Source organism: Colius striatus, chromosome W, assembly GCF_028858725.1.
Source record: "Colius striatus isolate bColStr4 chromosome W, bColStr4.1.hap1, whole genome shotgun sequence".
Taxonomy (NCBI): Eukaryota; Metazoa; Chordata; class Aves; order Coliiformes; family Coliidae; genus Colius; species Colius striatus.
Window position 1 is genome coordinate 25,320,236 of NC_084789.1, and position 25,369 is coordinate 25,345,604.

General features: G+C 44.0%; 1 protein-coding gene across 1 annotated transcript in view; it reads right to left on the reverse strand.

Moving 5' to 3' along the window:
• LOC133628453 (guanine nucleotide-binding protein G(q) subunit alpha-like) overlaps nt 1–24,334 on the reverse strand; it is a 140,611-nt gene extending 116,277 nt beyond the window's left edge. Inside the window, exon 1 of the mRNA XM_062016613.1 lies at nt 23,821–24,334. Within this exon, the coding sequence (XP_061872597.1) occupies nt 23,821–23,956 (136 nt within the window). The 5' untranslated portion in view covers nt 23,957–24,334. The remainder of the gene's footprint in view (nt 1–23,820) is intronic.
• Nucleotides 24,335–25,369: the final 1,035 nt, after the last annotated feature.

Consider the following 25,369-nt stretch of genomic DNA (forward strand, 5'->3'; position numbering starts at 1 on the left):
TTAGCTGTTGTATAATGGATGATACCGATTTACACAAGCCGATAGCATTATTCAACATGTCTCCTAGGTTTTCCCAGTGTCCCTTTTCATATACTTCTTGGGGGGAAACAAAGAGACCTACTTCCTGTCCCCATCTTACAAGTCTTAGCAAATCCTCTCTTTCATAATTGAATCCTTTCTCAGCAAGGATATGCTGGAGGGTGTCAATAGGATTTTCCTCTTTGGTTATCATTTTTCCCATTGTATCAGTTTACTCAGATCACTTGCCTTTTCAAGCAGGAATCCAAGTGCTTTTTTGACGAGGGTTCTTAATCCAACCAATTCGGCAAATCACATCGGGGTCACCAAATGTTGTCCAAATGTTGTAGTAGTGCAGGCAATATTCACTCGAAGACGTAGAGAATCTAAGTAATGCACGTGCAGGGACATACACAGGCAACATAGCACAACCACCAGAGTTGACTCAAAGCCACCCTTCCTTTCCTAGCTACCTCCTTATATGCTGTTTCTGCCCATGAGATCACCCAGGGCCCAATTGATTAACTTGCAGCACCTGTTTCTGAAGTAGCATGCCAGCTGCATTAACTTATCCCTACCATCTTTATTCAAGCTGGCTGGTCCAAGCTACATCTGTGCCTACAGGGGTTATGGTCAGTTCATCACAAATGATCTTTGCCGCTGCTTTCTCTCAGGACGAGGACTCCTCACGCTTCCCACTGCTACAGTGTGAGGTCCCTCCCATGGGAGATACTCCTTCACGAACTTCTCCAACGCAGATCCTTCCCACAGGCTACAGTTCTTTACAAAATGTTCCAGCATGGGTCTTATCCATGGGCTACAGTTCTTCACAAACTGCCCCAGTGTGGGTTTCATCCACAGGGGAAACAGTCTTTCAGGAACAAACTGCTCCAGCATGGGCCCCCGATGGGGTCACAAGTCCTGCCAACAAACCTGGTCCAGAGTAGGCTCCTCTCTCCATGGCTTTGCAGGTCCTGCCAAGAACTTGCTCCAGCACGGGCTTCCCACAGGGTCACAGCCTCCCTTGCACATCCACCCGCTACAGCATGGGGTCCTCCATGGGCTGCAGATGGATCTCTGCTCCACCGTGGACCTCCACGGGCTGCAGGGGCACAGCCTGTCTCACCACCGAGGAGGTGGTGTTCTCACATTCTCACTCCCTTCTGCTGAAGTTTTGCCTCTGCACAGCAACTTCTCCCCCTTCTCAGATATATTAATTATTAGAGGTGTTACCTCTGTCGCTAATTGACTCGGCCTTGGTCAGTGGCAGGTTCATCTCAGAGCGTACTGGCACTGACTCTATCAGATATAGGGAAAGTATCTAGCAGCTCGTTTTTTAAAGAAGCCACCCCTGTAGCCCCCTGCTACCAAAACATGGCCAGATAAACCCATTGCAGTGTGGCTGTGCTAGTTCATGAACACAACTGGACTGAAGGTGCATCGTGCCATTTGTTCATCCATAATCGTGGTAGTTCAATATACCAAACACGACTATACTTATAGCACCCAATGGGGGTTTCAATCAGTCTATTCTTGATGGTTTCTGCCATTTACCTTTCCTCAGGGCAGGTGAGCTCCACACCAGTACTCCCTGCACCTCCGCAGGGTACCTCACACACCCAGCAGCTCTGCACGGGAAGTTCCAATGTGCGCTCATCCCAAAGACTGCAGCTCCTCTCTGCCTCTCATGTGGGTCTGCTCTGCAGCACGCGGCTCTCCAGCAGGACCTGCACCATGGCTGCCTCCTCACACTCTCTCCCTCGGTGCTCCCCATTCACATCTATCCTCATTAGGATGGCGGAGGCCCCAGAAAAATGGGAGGAAAAAGACAAGCAAGGTTGTTGTGGATTGAGACAAGGGCAGGGAGGGCTCGCTGTCAATTACGGTTCCGGGCAAAATAGACTCCAATACTCAACTTAGAGAGGAAAGTAGGAAAGTTTATTCTACTACCTACAAGACAGAGAACAGAACAAAAAGCAAAAAGGGAGTAGGATGAGAAAATTAGAACCAGCACTTTAAGATCTCCCTCCCCCATCCCATCCCTCCTGTCTTCCTGGGCCCAGCTCACTGCTCCTGATATCTCTACCTTCCCCCCCACCCCCAACAGTCTCTCACAGATGGTCTCTGCTGCTTCTCTCTTCTCAGATGAGAACGACTCCTGCTTCTTCCCCTGCTCTGATATGGGGTCCCTCCCATGGGACATGGTCTTTAACAAACTTCTCTGGTGTGAATTCTTCCCAGCAGCTACAGCCTCTGCTGATACAGGGTTTGTCCCTCGGGACACAGTCCTTAGTGAATATCTCTGGCATGGATTCTTTGCCACAGTTGCAATTTCTGCATATACAGGGTCCCTTCCTCAGGACATTGCGTCTTCTGGGCATAAGTTTAATGAAGAAAATCACTGCCCCTGGCTCGAGGTCTGTAATGAAGTGATTGGGTCACTCCCTCGGGACACGGCCTCCTCCGACCATAGTTACTGCTCCTGGCTCGGGGTTTCTAGCAAAATGAGTGTCTGCCCCTGATACGCGGTCCTTAGCAAAATAAGTCTCTGCCGCTGATGTGGGGTCTTCAAAGAAATGCAAACAAATCTCAGCTTCACCAGTCCTCTCCATAGAATGCAGGGGAGTCTCTGCTCCAGCACACCTTCTCCTCTCCTTCCTCACTGACCTTGGAGTCTGCATTCTTTCTGTCTTCCCACTTCTTGCACCACCACCAGCCGGAGAAGAAGAAGGGACAGAAGAAGGAGGAAACAGGAAGAAGTCTCCTCTTCCAGCTTCTTCTTAAAAAGTGATCATGGAGGCATCTAATTGGCTCAGCCGCAGAAGTGGGTCTGGCTCAGAGCTGGGGAGAGTTTCGAGCAACTTCTTACAGGAGCCATCTTTACAGCCCCTTCCCCCTTACCAGAAATGGCTGTCATGTCAAACCATGACTATCCTCTTGCACTTCTATGTCTTCACAGAAACTCCAAGGAGTTATACATGCCTCCCTCAAAGTAAAACTAGTCCCTTCACAGACTGTCCACCAGCAAGGAGAGAGGGGAGACTGGCCAGTTCCCCTTCATCAGCACTCCTCATGGGAGCTAGCCATGTCCATATACATATTAACCAGGGCCAGTCAACTCTCTAGCCAGACAGGAACAATACAATTTCTATATTACTGTATCTCAGGAAAGACCCTAAGTCTAGCTTCAACCATTTAAAATATAGCAAGACAGGTATGTCCTGGTTTCAGCTGAGATGGGGTTACTTTTCTCTTTTTTTCCTAATAGGAGGTATGGTGCTGTGTTTTGGATTTAGTGTGAGAATAATGTTGATAAAGAACATTGATGTTTCAGTTGTTGCTAGGTAGTACTTATCCTAAGTCAAGGATATTTCACTTTCACATGCTCTGCCAGAAAACAGGCATACAAAAAGTTGGGAGAAAGCATGGCCAGTACAGCTGACCTGAACTACCCAAAGGGATATTGCATACCATAGAACAACATGATCAGTATATAAACTGGGGGGAGTTGGTTGGGAGGAGAACACAAAATGCTGTTCAGATGGTGAGCAATTGCATTGTGCATCACTTGTCTTCTCTTGGGTTTTTTTCACTCTCTTTTTGTTATATTTCTCTTCACTATAAATATTAGTATATTATTGTTATTATTATATTTTATTTCATTTTAGCTATTAAACTGTTCTTATCTCAACCCACAAGTTTTACTTCTTTTCTGATTCTCCTCCCCATCCCACTGGGCAGGAGCAGGGTGAGCGAGTGGCTGTGTGGTGCTTAATTGCTGACTGAGGTTAAACCATGACAGGCAATAAGTCATTAATTAAATTTATGCTTTAATAATCTTCCCTGTATATGTTAATATCAATATACCTATATGCATACTTTCATGTCAGTACAGACACACACAGATTAATGAAAAATTCACAGATACAAGTATACTACTGGTACTCCTCCAACTTAAGAAATCAGATTAAGGGGAATATTATCAGGAAACAAGTTTATAACTAAAATAATAATTAAATTCTACACACAGACACACAAATAAATCCCTGCCTTTTCTTTTCTTTTTTTTTTTTTGAGAGAGACAGCAAAGTGGGTAACTAAGTTTTGAGAGGATATCCTTGCTAGCCTTATGTACTACACCATATAGATATTTTAATGCTAACTAGACTACTGAAAAGCAATCTCATTTTCAGATGCAGTATTTGCTCATGAAAATAAATTGAAACTACAAAAAAGAAAAATTAACCTTGGGTCACTTAGAACACAAGAAAAGAAGATACCAGGGACAAACGAACAGATTTTTACCAGTCAAAGCATTTGACCACTTAATTTTGCATTTGCATTCATAACAGCACAGTGTATTAACATGCCATATCATTTAAAGCACTGCTTTCCTATGGCTGAACAGAACAGCAAAATATTCCATTTCTACTGCAAAAGTATTAGCAGCAAAACAGAGCACTGCATCATTCGGCAGACAGCATTCACCAATACTGCCCAATCATAGAAATGTAGGGGTTAGAAGAGACTTCTAAATATTAACTAAGTACAATCTCCCTGCTCAAACAGGCCCACCTACATCAGGTCCCTCAGGAATGAGTCCAGGCGGGTTTTGAAAACCTCCAGAGAAGGGAGACTCCACACTCTCCCTGGGCAGCCTGTTCCAGTGCTCCACCACCTTTACAGTAAAATAGTTTTTCCTTAAGTGGAATGGTTTGTGTTCCAGCTTTTGTCCATTACCCCTAGTCCTATCACTGGACAAGATAGAATAAAGTGAATGTATGTCCCCTTGATATACAACTTTTAAATACTTGTATTAATGAGGTCCCCCCTCAGTCTCCTCTTCTCCAGGTTGAACAGTCCCAGATCCTGCAGCCTTTCCTCATAAGAAAGATGCTCCAGTCCCCTGATTGTCTTGGTGCCCCTGCACTGGACTCTCTACAGAAGTTCTCTGTCCCTATTGAGATGGGAAGCCCAAAACTGGACACGGTACTCCAGGTGCTCTCCTGAGGTGCAGGTCTCTGCACTTGCCCTTGTTGAAGCTCATGAGGTGGTTCTTTGCCCAACTCTAAAGGCAATTGAGATCCACTGAATGGCAACACAGCCTTCTGGTGAATCAGCCAGTCCTCCCAGTTTGGTGACATCAGCAAACTTGCTGAGGGCACACTGTCCCCTCATCCAGGTCATTGATGAAGATGAATAAGACTGGCTTCAGAACCGACCCCTTTGGAATCCCACTGGCCACAAGCCTCCAACTTGACTCAGCTCTGTTGATCACCACCCTCTGGGCTCTGTCATTCAGCCAGTTCTCGATCCACTTCACCATCCAACCCACGCTGCCTGAGCTTTTCTATGAGGATGTCATGGGAGATGGTGTCTAACGCCTTGCTGAGGTCAAGGTAGATGCTCTCCCCTCATCTAAACAGCCACTTATACTCTCATAGAAAGCTATCAGGTTGGGCAAGCAGGATTTCCCCTTGGTGAATCTGTGTTGACTCCCTGTGGTGGTTTAGCCCGGTATCCACCAAGTCATAAAATCACTACCCCTCCCAAACTGGGAAGGAGAGAGAAATATAACAAATGGCTTGTGAGCTGAGACTTTTATAATAAAAGTCTCTTTGAAAACTATCATTTTTCAACATAAGGAAAAATAGTAATATAAACAATACCCTTTCCAATAATTTCACAATTTCTGATTAACGGTACTTCCCATATGGCTTTGGATTTAATTTTGCAGAATTTACTATTTAAAGATCCCCATTCATTACCAAAAAGTAAGTGTCACCTCCATTGATTGCGTGTGCCTTTCAGACACAGCTCCTTAATACAAATCCACACCTAGCTGTTCATTTTCCCCCTGATGATCTTTGGACCATATAAGTGAACAGAAGACAGCTTCAGACCACTTTCAATAAAAATAATAATAAACTATTTCATGATCTCCCATTACCAGTCTTACTGATTTTGGTAGTACAGAAAACATATGGTCACACTTCAAAAAAGTAACTTACAGAACAATTTGTAAAAACAAATTAAGAAAAGCGATAATGACCTCAGGAAAGGTTAATCATAGAAATCTTATTAAGGATTTTATTCTTACACCCTTACTCTTTAAGTAGTCCCAACAGATTACTGCAAATTATGATTTTATTCATGTAAATAAGAGAATATACTGAGAGGATTTTTAATAATTTCAGAAGCACTCTTTAAAAGTGAAAAATAAACATTAGATGATTTAAAAAAAAATCTGCACATCACCTAGTAACTTGAGTATCTAAACAGCTTTTTAAAATGGGAAAGAAGAGTCCAAGAACCAAGTTACCATGGTGTGAATAGTTACCACATATCAGCTGCTCCACTTTTATTTTTTTTGCATGTGTAACTTAGTTATGTAGAAATACCAAGCTTTATAAATTATTAGCCCTCTTTCATTTCACTAAATTCTAATGGACGCAATAGTTAATAAGATAAAACATGTTTAAATGCTGTCCTGAAAAGTAACTTCATCTTTGTTATAGCATATTAACACTTGAAGTCAAATTTAGAGTTCACTCTAATTTTCTAGCAACCAGGTACCCACCAAGCTTCTCTATCACTCCCCCTCTTCAACTGCACAGGACAAAATAGAAAAGCTCATGGGTTGAAATAAGGACAGGGAGATTACAATTTCACTTACATCAGCAAAAATAATTCTCCACATCAAAAATAAAATAATATAATCACAGCATCAACAAAGATGGACAATTTACACACACTTCACCCCTTGTTCCTTCACTACAATTACAAGAACAAAGATTTCCACGATTGTCCCATTCTCTATCAATATTCAGTCCATGTTTTGCCCATTCTCTCTCCCAATTACTACACTTGTCTCTAATTCCTCAATAGCCCCACTTTGGACACCATAAATACCTGTAGTTGATTGGCCTTGACTATCCATCAGATACCCACCAAGCCACTCTATCGCTCCCCTTCATCAACAAGATGGGGAGAAAATGTGATAAAAAATATGGGTTGAGATAAGGACAAGGAGATCACTTACAGTTACTGTCATTGGCAAAACAGACTTGACTTGGGGAAATTAAATTTATTGCAATTGTAACAGAGTAGGATAGTGAGAAATAGGAACAAAACTAAAAATACTTTACCCCTTCCCATCCCTTCTTCCCAGGCTCAACATCACTCCTAAACTCTTCTACATCCTCATCCTCCTTGCCCCCACCCCCAAGCAGCCCAGGGAAATGGGAGTTGCAGTCAGTTCATAACACTTCCTTTCTGCTGCTCCTTCCTCACACTGTTCCCCTGCTCCATTGTGGGGTCCCTCCCAAGGGATACAGTCCTTCATGAACTGCTCCAGCACAGGTCCATTTCCTTCAAGAAATGGACTACTCCTGCATGGACCCCTCTCCATAGGCTGCAGTTTCTGCTAGGAGCCTGCTCCACTGTGGGCACACCATGGGCTGCTGTTTCCTTCAGGATATATATATATGCTGTGGTGTGGACTTCTCTGCAGGCTGCAGAGTGAATATATGCTCCGCCATTGTCCTCCATGGGCTGCAGAGGAACAGCCTGCCTCACCATGGTCTGTACACTGGGCTGCGGAGAATCTCTACTCTAGAACCTGGAGCACCTTCTCCCTCCCCTTCACTGACTTTGGTGTCTGGAGGATTGTTTTTCACATTTTCTCACTTCTTTCTCAGCTGCTGTTGCGAAGGGGTTTTTACCCTTTCTTCAATATGTTATCACAGAGGTGCTTTACTGATTGTCTCAGCTTTCCAGCAGTGGGTCCATCTTGGATTCATCTGAAACTGGCTCTGCCCAACATGGGGGCAGCTTCTGGTGAATTCTCACAGAAGCCACCCCTGCAGTGCCCCCCTCTTGCCATGTAAACAAAATATGGGGAAAGGAATGTTATTTAAGATTTATGTTGTCTTGGCTTTTGCTAGGAAGGATTGCTAACATAAAAAGATGTATCCATTCATATTTAGCACTATGAATTTTAACCAGCAATCCTAGTTAGAGACCAATGTATAATGCAATTACACTATGATTTACTTGAAATTATCATCTTTTTAATTAAATTCAAGAAATATTTATTATTTTTCTTTGAAGTCATAAGAGAAAAAAATATGAGATTCTCTTGTCAATCATTCTCCAATTTCATGGAACAAAAAAGTTCATGTTTTATATTTCCATGTCCTGTGAATTCAGCTATCTAATTACCTAAGTCCAAATCCAAACTTGTCTCAGTTTTCACCCATTTTGCTTTGTTTTCTTCATCTCACTTAATAAACAACTATTTTTCTTTTTATTTAAAAATAATACATGACCTATAGCAACATTCTATAGTCTACCTAAGGATGGGAGTCTTTTGCATTCAATAACACAGGATATCACAATTAGGGGACTATTTGACTCAACATTACAGTGCAATAGCCCACTCCCTTACAAACTCAGATAAGATTTTTTTTTCCCCCTTCTAATCAGTCTAGGATATTTTCTGAGATATACTTCTCCAAAACTCTAAACCTATTCTATCATCGGAGCAAAAGCTTCACATCTCTTTATTAACTTAAAATGTTCCCTTTTCACTTTTATTGGTGACAAATAATCTTTGTAAAGCACTTCTGAAAAGCATGTAAAAGATAATTGTAAATCAAAGACACCTGTCCCAGTTTAAGTGTAGGAAAAATTGAGAAGTTGGGATCATTTTGGTAGACTTGGAACTGATGGAAAGCCAAGTTCAGATCTCTCTTTCTAAGAATACTGTAGTGCAGCTACACATATCACCTAGGTCAAAGTTCATTTAAAGGCTGTGTGAATATATCTGCACATGCAAAGAGAAGCAATGGGGGGAACTGTCTTTTGTTTATTCCTGACAAAAAGACAACCTTAGATTTTTGTTTGCAGTTTTCCCAGCTTGCTTTCTTATTTTTTTTAAAAAAAACAGAAACATTAATTCTTATCTCCTATTTCACTGATGCTTCCAATGATGTGAATTGATAGTAGTTACAATCATTACCTGAAAGGAAGTCAAATCAAACAAAAGAAAGACTGGTAATTTAGATGTCAAAGACAAATCACTGAATGGTTTTACATTGTCTAATCAAACATTAAAAGTTTCCCTAATCAATTAATTAGGTTACCATATAACCTTTCTACAGTCTAATGTAGAATGCAAAGCAATGGACAAGTGAAACACTGTCAATGGCTTAGACAATTTAAAATATAGAAATATCATAAGGAATACAAAACATTCAAAGTGTTTTCACCTAACAAATGATTTTTACATAATTACTGACACTGATATATAGAAAAAAGAGAATACACAGCTCACATTCTTCATTAGAATCAGTTGTAATTAAGAGATGTTTATAAACCTAAATTTATCTATTTAAAGGATGAATATTTCATTATCACTCAGCACTAACAGGGAAGGAAAGTTCCTCAGCTGAAATGCCAGTTCTACCACTTTTGTGCAAAGTAGAATTCAATCACTAGGGCCAAGTTTTTATTCTGTATTCATAAAATACTATTTAGAGATGTCTAGAAAACATAAGCCTTTTGCCACTTGAGCTATGCTTAGCAGCTCTGAAAATCATAGATTCATAGAACTGAATTAGGTTGGAAAAGACCTTTAAGATCATTAAGTCCAACCATAAATGAATGCTTGGCTTTTTCAGTCTGTAGGCATGGGAGAACTCCCACTTAAAATCATTGTCCAGAGTATCCCTCTAATTTAGGTTCAAGAGCACACATTTGAAGTGAACCTCCTGATTGTCCCTGCTTACTATGCATATGCTATTCATTAGCATCTAAGAATCCCCAAGTGAGGAACTGGATTCCTTTACAATGAAATCAAGGCTGATGGAAACTGAGTACATCCTGAAACATGTACTCCAAGACCACACTTAATACATTCTAACCACAAAATGGCATTTAGTCCTTGAGATCAGACTAGATCTGTTCCAGATTAAAAAAAAAAAAAAAAAACAAATAACCCCTGGAACATGGACATCATGAACTCACCATGAACTGTTTTGCCCTTCAGACCCACTCTCTCCTATCCCCACTCCTTGCTAATGCAGACACAGCCTTTATCTCTATTCCCACACCTACAATCGCTGGGATAATAATTACCTATTTACCTGCCTCACTGAGGATGACAGACTGATTAGTTAGTGGACTGTCATGGTTTAACCTCAGCCAGCAACTAAGCACCACGCAGACACTCATACACTTGTCCCTCTTCCCAATGGGATGGAGAGAAGAATCGTAAATAAAAAAGTAAAACTCGTGGGTTAAGATAAGAACAGTTTAATAACTGAAATGAAATAAAATAAAACAACAATAATTGTAACGAAAAGGAAGATAACAAAAGAGAAATACAACCCAAGAAAAGACAAGTGATGTACAATGCAATTGCTCACCACCTATTGACTGATGCCTGGACCATCTCTGAGCAGTGTTCCATGCCTCTCCACCAACTCCCCCCAGTTTATAAACTGAGCATGATGTATGGTATATCCCTTTGGCTAGTTCGGGTCAGCTGTCCTGGCCATGCTCCCTCCCAGCTTCTTGTGTGCCTCCTCGCTGGCAGAACATGAGAAACTAAAAAATCCTTGACATAGGATAAACACTACTTATCAATAACTAAATAATTACTGTATTATCAACATTGTTCTTATACAATTATGTCTACCAGCTGCAGCAAGATCAACCCAATCATCTTGTGCAAGATAGCTTTGATCAGACAACTGACATGTGCAAACAACATATTCAGGTAATAAAAGGGTAGATTTGCTGATTAGCTAGGTTCTTTTCAACATAGCCACATAATGCCACAGGTGAAATAAGAGCATTTTTGTCACCTGCATTTTTGCAAACTGCTGTAATTTTTTTCCCCCTCACTTTTGAATAGTTATATTTAATTTTTATACTTTACCTTCTTGACTTCTGGTTCCTTTCATTTTCTGAACTATTGTAACTTATTTCAAACACAACTTTTGGTCTAATTCTTCATGAACATTTCCAAGTTTCAGAAATATTTACAATTTGCTGGATTATTCTGCTGTTTTACTCATGTGAACTAAATTACATAAATCTCTATATTTATATCCTTTGTTACATCTTTCAAGGAAGTCCTATAAATAGTAATTTTTTAATGGAATTATAATAGGATGATGTTCCAAATATATTTAAATGTGAAGCTTAGTTCAGACATTTAGTGAAGTCTGGGCAACATGAAAATCTTACTACTCCTTGCCAGCATTTCTAGTGCAACATAAATTACTAAAAGCTACTGCTTTGGTTTCTTGATCTCTTTTCCATCTCAGGCTATAAATTGGATTATAAGATAGATGGGAAACAGTATCACCTGCAAGAGTAATATCTCCTTCCTCCTCTCTCCTCCATTAACTTGAATGTTTAGTGTCAGTACAATGCTTTTCCAAACAGAAAAGTTATCATATGAAAATACCAATCCAGAGTCCTCAGTTGAAGGCAAACTACTGATCATTTAGAAATAGAATCATCCGTTAGGTTCCAAGTCATAGTAATTAGGTGCTTCAAAGACAAATAGCAACACTGGACTCCCTAATAATTTAAAACATCAAATGCACTATAAATAGGGAACAAAAAATAAACAAAAAACAAACAAAAAACTCTAAACCCTAGATCAGCCCGAATCTGTGTTTTGTTTGAGAAATGATGGTGAATGTGGATTCATTACTTTGATCCAGGAACAAAGCCTAGCATCATTTCCAGCATTTTTCTGAAGAACTATAATTAGTGAGATTACTGGGAGGAGAATAAGATGATATTTATCAACATAAATACTGTTAGCTTAAGAAAAGAAGAAACACTCCTAGGTGATATTTCTGTCACAATATAGAATTGCAATAGTCTCCATTATTAGAAAAACAATCTACCTTTCTTGCTGACAGACTTAAAGAACTGTCCAAATCCAGAACAAGATTGTTGTAATAGCATTAAATGTTTGAATGTGCAATATCAATGGGTCAAGGACATCCTTCCACTTCAAAAATACTTGGAGAGAATAATTTTCCCCTCTGCTCTGAGAGAAATGGTAAGGGAAATAATTGTTCCCTGTTTGGTTTTAAGTAGCCTTCTTATGGGCTTAATCTCTTCAATTAAACTATCCAAATTAGAAAAAAAACGTGGGAAAGATCCTGACCTATAATCTCCAGAAAGATTCATTAGTAAGGCAACTGAAAAAAAAAAAAAAAAAAGAACGGCAGGAACAAAAACCTTCATTTACAACTGCAAACCTAAACTTAATTTCTAGACTTCCTCATTACAGTCCTCTCAATGAAGGAAACCTGGGATATTCTAGAGTATTTCATCATAGGAGAAGACATATTCAAAAACTAACAGAATTGCTAATGCAAAGAAGTTTCACAGATTGAAGGCTGAAGACCACTACAAATGAAAACAAAACAGAGATATAAAGAAAAATCAGAAGTCTACTAGCCCTTTTTAGAAAATAATGGCATGACTACTTGAATGCTAAAGATTATCTCCTGTTTGTTGAGGCCTAACCTTCTTCAAGGATTTTCACTGCCTAGTTACCATAAGAGCACGGAGCAGCAGTTTTACATTAAAAAAGTGTCCTGGTTTAGGCCGACTAGGAACAAAGGACTACGATCAGCCATAAGCACCAAGGGCCTTTGGAACACCCTAAGGACAGGGAGGGCTCAATTGCAGCTTACCTTCCCAGGCAAAACAGACAGGACTACTCAACTTGGAGAAGAAAACAAAAATTAATTTAGTCCACCACCAACCAAAAACATAAAACCCCTGCTGCTGGCCAAGGCTGAGACAATTAGCAATGGTGGTAATGCCTCTGTGATTAGCATATTTGAGATGGGGAAAAAGTTACCATGCAGGTATAAACTGTGGCAGAAGAGGGGAGTAAGTATATGAGAACAATAACTCTGTAGACAGCAAGGTCAGGGAAGAACACAAAAAGTTCCATTTAAACATAAGGAAAAACTACTTTACTGTAAGAGTGATGGAGCACTGGAACAAGCTGCCCAGGGAGGTGGTGGAATCTCCTTCTCTGGAGGTTTTCAAAACCCGCCTGAACATGTTCCTGTACGACCTGATCTAAGTGGACCTGCTTTAGCATAAGGGTTGGACTAGATGATTTCTAGAGGTCCCTTCCAATCCCTACCATTCTATGAAGGAGGGGGAAGAGCCTGTGGTAAAGACCATGGTGAGGTAGGCTGTCCCCTTGCAGCCCATGGAAGTCCACAGCAGAGCAGATATCCACCATGGTGGACCCCATGCCAGAGCAGGTGGATGCCCAAAGGAAGCTATTGACCCTGTGGGAAGCCTGCACTGGAGCAGGCTCCTGGCAGGATATGGGAACCTAGGGACAGAGAAGAGCCTCCACCAGATCAGGTTTGCTGGCTGGATTTGTGACCCACACCGGAGCCCATGGGAAGGATTCCATGCTAGAGCAGGGGAAGTCTTAGGAGTCCTTCCCCTGAGAGGAAGGAGTGGCAGAGACCATTTGTGATGAACTGAGCGTAACCCCCATTCCCCATCCCCCTATGCCACTGTGGGGGAGGAGGTAGAGACCCAGAAAGAGAGGAGGGGTGGCGGGAAAGATTAAATTTTTATTTCTCCTTGCCTTTCTTTGATTGGCAATAAATTAAATTAATTTCCTCAAGTTCAGTCTGTTTTGCCTGTGACTGTAATTGCTGAGTTATCTCCCTGTCCTTATCTCAACTTGTGAGACTTTCATTATATTTACTCTCCCCTGTCCAGCTTAGGAGGGGGAGTGATAGAGTGGCTTTAGTGGGCACCTGGCATCCAGCCAAGGTCAATCCACCACACTCCCTGAGAAGAAGTGTGCTGGCCTACTACTACTGGAAGCTTTCCAAACTGCAGAACTAAAGGTTTCACTAATTTTCCTTAAGTAGCCAATCACAGTGTCCCAGTAGTGTCTGCAAAATAATCTTTTTTAAATCCAGGAGCATACGAGCAACTGATAAGTGAGGGGTGGCAAAGTAAGATTCCAGCCATGCTAATAAAAGGTCTGGATGAACTGGAAACATAACACATACACATCTGCAAGATGATGCTGCAAGCACACTCACTTTGCACTCACTAACCCCAAAATCACTGCCCACCAAGCAGAATGAGTCAGGAGTTTAAATGTTCTACTAGACAAGGAAACATTGTCCTGGTTTGGGCTAGGATAAGGATAACTTCGATGAGGAAGTAAGAAGGGGTGCAGCATGGGCAGCTGACCCAGGTATTGGATACCATACTGATGTCATGCCCAGTACATATAGCCGGGAGCTAGCCGGGAGGGGCACTGGGGGAACTGTGGGTTCAGCTGCCGGTGGGGAGCGGTTGTGTCAGGTCCAGGGTGGTGAGCAACTGTGGCACGCACCATTCCTTTTGTATATTCCCTCATTTATTGTTATAACTGATTGTGTTTTTTCCCTTGTTTCTTTTTCTTGTTGTTCTATTAAACTGTTCTTATTTCAACCTACGCAGGTTTTACCCTTTTCTCTGGTTCCCTTCACCGTTCTGCCAGGAGGGGGGGAGTGAGAGAGCACCCTCATGGTTCTTTGTCCCCAGCTGGACAAAACCACGACACTAATTTCCAGGGGATACAGGAGGACTGCTTGCATCAGTGCTGGAAAGCAGGAGTCAACTCCCAACCACGCTTCAGTTCTCTTCATCCACATCTGAAAATTATGTACAACCTGCTAGCCATCACAGGCATATAGGAAAATGTAGTCCCACAGGCCCCAAATCCTCATCTTGGTAAGATTAAGATTTTGGCCATGGCCAAAAGCTAGACTATGATTAGAGAGAAGGTATACCATAAGTATCCCAGACTCTTCCACTTGCAGTTACGTCCTGGAGCATTCAGTTCCTTCAAATCAAGAACTATGCAGCTGTTAAGGACACACTTGGGCCCTTTGCAGAATACGCAGAAGGCCATATAACAGTCCTCTAAAGTTACTGTTTCTCAAGGTGTAACAAGACACTTCTTTCATATTTCACAAAAGTGCTAAAGAGGTACTGCTAACATTCACCAAGCATTGCCCCTTGCACAAAGGCATTGGTGTACAGTCATATAGTGCTTATGAAGTAGATGAGTCACAACCATAGCACATACAGTACATAAGTCGGCAGGTATTTCAAGGGGTACGTGCATAAGGCTGGGATAGGGAGCACTTTAATGGAACAGCTATTTGGACGCAAGTAAGTCCTTGACAAAAGATCAAAGGACTTCCGAAATTATATTTAACACAGACAATGAACATATGTGAATGTAGACACAAATATGGCTTGGACGAGCCAGCTTGAATAAAGATGGTAGGCACAAGTTAATGCAGCTGGCAAGCTACTTCCAATTATCAGAAACAGGACCTACAAGTTAATCACTTGGGCCCTGGGTGATCACATGGGCAGAAGCAGCATATAAGGAAGTAGGTAGCAAAGGAAGGGTGGGTTTTGGTCAACTCTGTTGGTTGTACTATGTTGCCTGTGTATGTCTCTGCATGTGCATTATCTAGATTCTCTATATGTTTGAATGAATACTGCTTGCACCACTACAACATTTGGTGATACCAATGAGATCAGCTGAATTTGTTGGATTAAGAAACCTCAGCAGAAAATCGCCTGGATTCCTCCTTGAAAAGGAGCCAGTTAGTAGAGAAGCTTCGGTCCAGGTGGAATGCAAGGAGTGTTTAGACTGCTTAGGGACCTATGCCTCTGAGGCAAAAATGTGGCACAGGTGCCCTCAAGTTCAAGAACTGCAGTGTCTGGTGAAAGAGCTGCAGGAAACTGTGAGTAGGTTCTGTAGTATTAGAGGGGAAGAAGTGGAGATAGATGGAGACTTCCAAAATCAGGTGCAAGCCTCCAGTGAATCCAACAAGCCATGGACCCTGGTTACAAAAAAAAAAGAAAGGCAAAGGCTCATCTTCAAAGCCCTCCTTCCAGAGTGCCCACTACAAATAAGTATGAGGCACTGGTGACAAGGGACTTCAATGAGCAAGCTCCAAAAGGGGAAAACCCACTAAACAACCCATCAGCTGCTCCACCTGCAGTAGGTAATGGACATCACAGGAAGAGGTGAAGGGTGCATGTTGTGGGTGACTCGCTGCTAAGGGGCACTGAGAGACCCATCTGTGCAGCAGGTAGGGAGTCAAGAGAGGTGTGCTGCCTGCCTGGGGCCAAGATCAGGGAGGTGGCTGAGAGAGTGCCATGGCTCATCAGGGATGCAGGTTACTACCCCCTACTTGTGTTCCATGTCGGTATAAATGATGTCATAAGGGATGACATCTGCAGAATTCAGATGAATTTTAAATCCTTGGGGGAGCAGGTAAAAGGTATAGGGGCTCAGGTTATTTTCTCCTCTGTCCTGTTCACTAGAGATAAAGGAGTTTGCAATGGAAAAATCAGCCAAGTGAACTCCTGGCTGAGAGGCTGGTGCCGGCGGGAAGGCTTTGGGTACTGTGACAATGGATCCTTCCTTGGGGACTATAGCTTCATAGGACAGGATGGGATTCATCTCTCCCGTAAAGGCACTGCATTATTTGGGAGTAGACTAGCAAATTTCATAAATATGTCTTTAAACTAAGGGACTGTCATGGTTTAAGCCCATCAGGGAACAAAGGCCATGATTAGCCTCAAGTACCGAAGAGGCTGAGGATTGCTCGAGGGCAGGGAGGGCTTAATTGCCGCTTAAGGTTCAGGACAAAACAGACCAGGCTACTCGGTTTGGGGAAGAAAACAGAAAATAATTTAATGCAACATCAGCTAAAACATACCCCCAAAAACCCAAAACATAACCAAAATGAAACAACCCAGAGTAATACATCAATGAAGAATCCAACCAGCCTTTTTAAGAACACCTTCCCACCACACCTCCCCTCTTCCCGGGCTCAGAGCCCTGATCCCGGTGTTTTTACCCTGCCCCCACCTGAACGGTTTGGGGGGGCAGGCAGTGGGGGTTTCAGTCAGTCTGTTCCCGATAGCCTCCGCCATCTGTCCCTCCTCAGGACGGCTGAACTCCACACCAGTCCTCCCTGCAAGTCCGTGGGGTAACTCACACACACAGCAGCCCTGCACGGGCTGCTCTGACGTGCACCCATTCCAAAGGCTGCAGCTCCTCTCTGCCTCTCGTGTGGGGCTGCTCTGCGACGTGCAGGCTCTCCAACACGGCCTGGGCCATGGCCGTCTCCCCACACAGTCCCTCGCCCGTCCGGGCTCACTCACATGGAGCTGCTGGTGGCTCTCAGTCCTGCCACGGATCTCCACAGGTTTCAGGGGCACAGCCTGCACTCTCGCCACGGCTTGCAGAAGGGTCTCCAGTCTACTGCTTCTCCTTCCTTCCTCCTTCTCGGGCTGAAGGGTCCGCGTGGTCGCCTCCATCTTGTATCACTCTACACCTCCCACCTCGCATTTCAAATTCCCGTCCCCTAAATAGTGATCGCAGAGGCGCCAGATTGGCCCAGCCGGGCCGGAGGTGGGTCTGAACCCAGGAGCCGGGGGAGAGTCCGCAAACTCTTTACCGGGTCTTCACTGCAACCCGCTCCCCCTGTTACTAAGCCAAAAGCTGCTCCTTGCTAAACCAGAACAGGGACTTAGGGGGTGGGGGGAGAAGCAAAACAGAACAAGCTGTCCCCTCTAGCTGGGAAACAGGGCAGGACAGGGAATGCAATGATAAGTGCCCCTCATCTGCACAATGGGCTGACCACCCTGAGACAGAGCCAAACCGGGGAGGAACCTCCTGCACCCATCCAGTGAAACCTGTGTGTTTGAGTAAGCCCCTGCGCTGCCTCTACACCAATGCATGCAGCCTGGGGAATAAGCAGGAGGAACTGGAGATGTGGGTGCGCATGCGGGGCTACGACCTCATTGCGGTAACAGAGATGTGGTGAGACAGCTGCCATGACTGGAGGACAGCTATAGAGAGTTATGTATTGTTCAGGAAAGACAGACTGACAAGGCATGGACAAGGAGTTGCTCTCTATGTGAGAGAGCAATTAATGTGTACTGAACTGTGCCTGGGTGGAGATGAGGAGAGAGTAGAGTGCTTTTGGGTAAAAATTAATGGGCAGGGTAAGGCAGGTGATATTGTTGTAGGAGTCTGCTACAGGCCACCTGATCAGGAGGAGGATGTGGATGAGGCCTTCTACAAACAGCTGGGAGCTGCCTCATGATCACAGTCCCTGGTCCTCATGGGGGACTTCAACCACCCTGATATTTGCTGGGATAGCCACACAGCCAAGCACACACAGTCCAGGAGGTTCCTACAGATTGTTGATGACAACTTCCTGTCGCAGATGATTAAGGAATCAACAAGGAGGGGTGTACTGCTGGACCTGGTACTGACGAATAAGGAGGGCCTGGTTGGGGATGTGAAGGTTGGAGGCAACCTCGGATGTAGTGACCATGAGATGGTAGAGTTCAAGATCCTGTGTGGAAGAGGCAGAACACAAAGCAGGACCATGACCCTGGATTTCAGGCAAGACAACTTTGGCCTCTTCAAAGATCTACTTGAACAGATCTCATGGGATATAATTCTAGATGGTAGAAGTTCCAATGAGAGCTGGTCAATCTTCAAGCACCACTTCCTCTAAGCCCAGGATCAGTGTGTCCCAATGCACAAGAAAGGAGGAAAAGGAGGTAGGAGGCCTCCGTGGATGAGCAAGGATCTGCTAGGACAACTCAGGCAGAAAGCAGCCACCCATGAGAGGTGGAAACAGGGGCTGGCTTCTTGGGAAGAGTATAGGAACACTGCCAGGACATGCAGGGGTACAACTAGGAAGGCTAGAGCCCTTCTAAAATTAAATTGAGCCAGGGATGTTAAGGACAGCAATAAGGCATTTTTCAAGTACATCAGCAGAAGGATGGCCAGGGGGAATGCAGGCCCGCTTCTAAATGCTGAGGGTGCCCTGGTGTCTGAGGACTGAAGTACTGAATGCCGCCTTTGCTTCAGTCTTTATGGCCAAGACTGACCCTCGGGAAGCCCAGTCCAGCAAGGATAACAGGATGGCCAGGACAGCAGAGGACTTGCTCTGGGTGGAAGAGGAAGACATTAAAGACTTGTTGGCCAAGCTTAAGGCTCATAAGTTAATGGGTCCTGATGAGATGCATCCTAGAGTGCTGAGAGAGCTGGGTGATGTGATTTCCAAGCCTCTCTCTATTATTTTTGGACAATCATGGAGGACAGACGAGGTGCCTGACGACTGGAGAAAGGACAATGTCATGCCAGCCTTCAAAAAGGGCAAGAAGGACGACCCAGGAAACTACAGGCCGGTCAGCCTCACCTCCATCCCTGGAAAAGTGATGGAAAAAACACATCCTGAATGTTATCACTGAACATATAAAGGATAGGATGGTTATCAGGGGGAGTCAACATGGCTTCACCAAGGGGAAATCCTACTTGACAAACCTGATATCCTTCTATGAGTGCATAACCGGCTGGCTAGATAAGGGGAGAGCAGCAGATGTCATCTACCTTGACTTCAGCAAGGACTTTGACACTGTCTACCACAACATCCTCATTGGAAAGCTCAGGCAGTGTGCCTTGGATGAGTGGACAGTGAGGTGGATCGAGAGCTGGATGAATGAAAGAGCCCAGAGGGTGGTGATCAATGGCACAGAATCAAGTTGGAGGCCTGTGTTGGAGTTCCACAGGGATCAACTCTGGGGCCAGTCTTGTTCAATATCTTCATCAACGACCTGGATGAAGGGACAGAGTATACCCTCAGCAAGTTCGCTGATGACACCAAACTGGGAGGACTGGCTGCTTGACCAGGAGGCTGTGCTGCCATTCAGCAGGATCTCGATCGGCTTCAGAGTTGGGCAGAGAGGAACCTCATGAGGTTCAACAAGGACAAGTGCAGAGTCCTGCATCTGGGAAGGAACAACTCCATGCACCAGTGCAGGCTGGGGGTTGAACTGCTGAAGAGCAGCTCTGCAGAGAGAGACCTGGGAGTAATGATTGATAATAAACTAAATATGAGCCAGCAATGTGCCCTCATGGCCAAGAAGACCAATGGCATTCTGGGATGCATCAAGAAAAGTGTGGCCAGCAGGTCGAGGGAGGTTCTTCTCCCTCTCTACTCTGCCCTGGTGAGGCCTCATCTGGAGTACTGTGTCCAGTTCTGGGCTCCTCAGCTCAAGAGGGACAGGGATCTTCTGGAGAGAGTCCAGCACAGGGCCACCAAGATGATCAGGGGAATGGAACATCTTTCATACGAGGAAAGACTGCGGGAACTGGGGCTGTTTAGTCTGGAGAATAGGAGATTGAGGGGTGATCTTATTAACGTTTATAAATATCTAAAGGGTGGGTGTCAGGAGGTTGGGACATCCCTTTTTTCTATAGTAGCTAGTAACAGGACAAGGGGTAATGGGATGAAGCTGGAACACAAAAAGTTCCACTTAAATATAAGAAAAAACTATTTCACCGTGAGGGTGACGGAGCAGTGGAACAGGCTGCCCAGAGGGGTTGTGGAGTCTCCTTCCTTGGAGGTCTTCAAGACCCACCTGGATATGTTCCTATGCGACCTGATCTAGGTGACCCTGCTTCTGCAGGGGGGTTGGACTAGATGATCTCTAAAGGTCCCTTCCAACCCCTACCATTCTATGATTCTATGAAAAAAAAAATCCCAAAACACATATCCTGTAGGTTTGGAGAACTGAAGGAAAGAAACAAAAAAAATCTTCCTGTTAAGACTAGTTGCAATTCATGCTAAATTCAGATGTTTTACCTCCCACCTATTTCCTTTGATAACACAGAAAATGAAAGGATACTCATATTTGACACCTTGCTGTTTCAAACAAAAAGTAAACCTTTGCGTTGAGCTATGTTTTGCACATGCCACGGTACCTACAAGCATGATACAAAATAGCAAACACACTCTTAAGCTCTCCAATACTTATTTTTGTCAAAGCTTATAGACACAGCTAACAAGCTATTACTAATTGTTCTTAGATACTCAAGATACTTTCCTGATGACAAAATAATGCCTAAGTATATACAGTGTACAGGCATATTATGCCCAGTAGTGAAGGTTTATGGCTACAATCTAACATTTAGGCCCAAACATTGCTTTCCCGGACCAGAAAAAACTTCCACCAATGACAATCAAAATTATATACAAAAAGCTAGAGCATGCGACTCTTACTATTTAACAATACATATAGACATGCTTAAAACACAAGCATGCAGAACACTGTATCCTGTTTGGTACATACCAATATAAAACACTAAAAACACTTCTCTTTTTTGGTACTATAACAATAAATGTTTTTACAACAACAAACATCACATGGATATTAACAACTTACACTCTGGGGAGTTTTACAAAATGTTCAGTAGCATTGAAATACAGAGGAATTTGAAAAATACAGATGATGAAAACTAAATTCAGTCAAAGGCTGAATTTTTTTTCCAAAGTACCTTAAACATTATAGCCAAGCTGAACTATTACTATGTGTTTGTAATGCACTGAAGTGCATATGTTTTAATTTTACAAAGTGAAAACTCTAATAATAAAAAAGACACTTTGCTCAACTTTTAGAGTCAATTAGAACAGGACAATGATGTTAATACAGTATCTAAAAGTGGTATTTTAATGTTTATTCATAGAGGGTTTATTTTCTAAATAATAATTTTTTGCATGGTAAGATCATTTAAAAGTCTTCCAGAAATTACTTTCAACCTTTTAAACTCTTTGATCCCATGATAAGTAAAAAAATATCATGATTAACACCCAAGAAGGGTGTACACAGCATAGTGTATGTCACACAGTAACCTACACAGTTAGGAGGGAAATATTTAACTTTTCAAGGAAGCACAATAATTTCTACAAAAAAAAAAAAAACAAAACACAAAAAACGCACTAACACACTTTCTCTTTTCTGACACAGAATTTCTTCTTTACATTTGCTACATATGTGTACATCTGTACATCTAATTTTTAAATAAGAAAAAAGTTCCATACATATGCTCATTTGTTCCTTGAAACCCTTTCAGTTAAAACCTTGTAATTTGCACTTGCACCAAGTTCAAAGAGCACACATGGTCAGTTAACACAACTCAGCTGTGTTCTCTCCTTATGTTGAAAAGGATATATCTTTGTCCTATGTTCAAAAGCCTTTAACCCACTTGGGCTTTTAAGTCCAACACCACTTTTCAAAGTGGGACTGAGAAGTTGGCACTTCTAAAAAAAAGTTTGTCTAGTATTTATGTAAAATAAAGTTAAGCAATACTGCTATATTAAGTTTTGAGGAACAAAGATGAGACAGTAGAGGTCAAGTCAGTTAAATGACTTGCAGTAATCAGTTTTTTTCAGACGTTTATGTTCCCAGTCTCACCATTTTATAAGTTTTCTTGTGGGGACTTAAAAAAAAAATGAAACTTGAATCTCTATCTAACCCCATGACTTCAATAGCGGTTCACTGCTATACTGCATTTTACAAGATCAGATCATTAACTGTTAAACAACTGCACATGCACAAACACTTTTAGTCAAATATATGACTGAGGCTGACAAAGTACAATACAATCTTGAAAGAGCCACAGTACACACTTCCACCAACCACAAGTTATGCCAAAACGAGATAGAACGTTATTACGGGTAGCACTGGGTCTGTTTCCACCCCTCCTTTTTCCACATTAGTTAAGGAGCCCAATACCTTTCTCCAACTGTATTATTTAAAGCAGAATATAACACATTCATAAGCAAACATGAAAATAAATTCTGACTTCCTTTTATTTCCCTAATATAACTCATTACTTTCACATACAAGACCAAAGATAAAAGTCTTTGGCATAAACACCTCACATCCACTTGGAACATTCCCATTCATCCACACACCAAACACTGGTGCAGACATGTTTCAAGGTCTGCTAATCTAAGGTAGAAACTGTATTACCACAAGAACTACACAATGTAGTAGAGATACAGACAAACGTCTTTTAATTTGAAAAGTTTATTTTAACACAAGGAAATTACTATTAAATAAACATTGCCTTTGCATACTTGTGCCTAAAAAATAACAACCTCTTTTAATTAAAGAGAAATGATGCAATAGATTTTATTTCCTGAACACTAGGTGTAAAGGTATTAAAGAACCTGTTATCCTCCAGCATACTTAAAGTTACTCTTCAACTTCATAGGTGCATCTGAGTCTTTATAGTTTCTTTATCTTTTTGCTTTAAAAATCTACAATCTGAGCATAAGCCACTTATCCCACTTTGCATCATTAAATAAAAATCACAATTTAAAAAAATGCAATCAGTGACCCAACAATCTTTCCAAGGCTAACAGAACAATGCAGTTATTAAAACCTGTCACCACCAATCTGCAAAGCAACTCCCCCGGCGAGTTCTTTCATTAATCTGCTTCCTTACCATCACTCTACTACAGCCATCATCACCGATATTCCCCCAAAATCCCCTCACTCACCAGCCACGCTTTCTCTCTCCATTTTGGAAGACCAGGTTCCCCACCCTATCAAACCCACCCATAGGAACCACAGTTGTTTACCCAGTTCCAAGCGCCTCGGCGAAGCCTGCACACGGGCGCGCACACACACAATGCGGCGACGGAGGAACGAGGAGCAGGTCACCGCCACTATCGCCACGGATACCCCGCAGCGAAGGTGGCGAGCGCCCGGGGGAAACCGAACCGACCGCGCCATGTAACGCACCGGTGGGAACAGCCGAAGGGAGCCCGGGGCGGCGATGTTTGGCCTGCACCCCCAGCGTGTGTGCTGACGGCAAACCGCACTCACCCAGCAGCAGCAGCTTCAGTTCCCGACGGGCGTCCCGCTTATCCCGGCGCAGCTGCCGTTCGATCTCGTCGTTGATCCGCCGGGCTTCCTTGGCTTCCTCGCTCAGGCAGCACGCCATGATGGACTCCAAAGTCATTCTTCTTAACCGGTTCAGACACAACCTCCACCCCCCAACGCCCTAAAAACGCGCGTGCACACGCACCCCACCAGAGCACCAGTCTCAGGGGACACAGACGCTCTCTGCCCAGGAGCCCCTACCCGGGCACTGCAGGGCAAGCGCAGGGAGCTGCTTCGATAACACACACAGGCAAGGAGAAAGAGAGGAGGTCCCTCAGAAGCACAGACACTCTATTCTCTGCTTCTAATAGTCACTGCTTCCAACTCCTCCTCTCCTCCAAACTATACCCCAAGCAACATGAAAACATCCACCGCAGCGGCGGCAGAGGTGCTGTCTAGGCTAACTAAGCAGCTCAGCACAGACAGACAGACACCCATCCACCCTTCCTTCCTTCCTTCCTCCCTTCCTTCCTTCCTTCCTTCCTTCTTTCTTTCTTTCCTTCCTCCCTCCCTCCTTCCTTCACCGCTACCTCTGTCCCCGCCTCCCCCCTTCACCGCTACCTCTGTCCCCGCCTCCCCCCCCTCCCTTCTTCCTCCCCCCCTCCCCCCTTCACCGCTACCTCTGTCCCCGCCTCCCCCCCCTCCCTTCTTCCTCCCCCCCTTCTTCCTCCCCCATTCCTCTCTTCCTCCCCCCCTTCTTCCTCCCCCATTCCTCCCCCCCTCACCCCCTTCTTCCTCCCCCCCTCCCCTCTTCCTCCCCCCCTCACCCCCTTCTTCCTCCCCCCCTCCCCTCTTCCTCCCCCCCTCCCCCCCTTCTTCCTCCCCCCCTCCCCTCTTCCTTCCCCCCTCCCCTCTTCCTTCCCCCCCTCCCCTCTTCCTTCCTTCCTTCCTTCCTTCCTTCCTTCCTTCCCCCCTTCCTTCCCCCCCCCCTTCCTTCCCCCCCCCCCCGCTACCTCTGTCCCCGCTTCCCTCCTTTAAGCAACGCGGTCCCTGAGTGTCCTTTGCAAACTACCCCTCCCCTCCCCCCCCCCCCCCCCGGAAATGCTAATGGCTGTTAATCCTTCCCTTCTTCACACACACTTCCCAGTTGCTATTTCTGTCCTAAAGCGAGAGTTCGACTCGTCTGAAAGTGGACAAGCCCGTCGCCGCCGGTACTCTCAGCGTGTGCGTGGCGGGAGAGCTTCCTTACGGTAGACCAGTAACGGTCGCTTGCCCTTCTCGCGGGGAGAGCTGCGGCTCGTTCCTGTCCTGGCAGTAAGAGAGAGGGGACAGGTAGAAAGAGTACTCCCGGAGAGGAAGAGGAGGCAGGCAGAGACTGAGGCATGCAGCCTGGGCTATGCGGGCGTGGTGAGGCAGAAATATGGCGGACTGTCTCTCCCGCTACTTCTGCGCCGCTGCGCGCCGGGAATGAGCGGCTGGTGGAGTCAGGAATTCCCGGGCTGCTGTCCCCGACCAAACCTGGTGCTCGGGGGCCACCCCTGCCAGGCTCGCA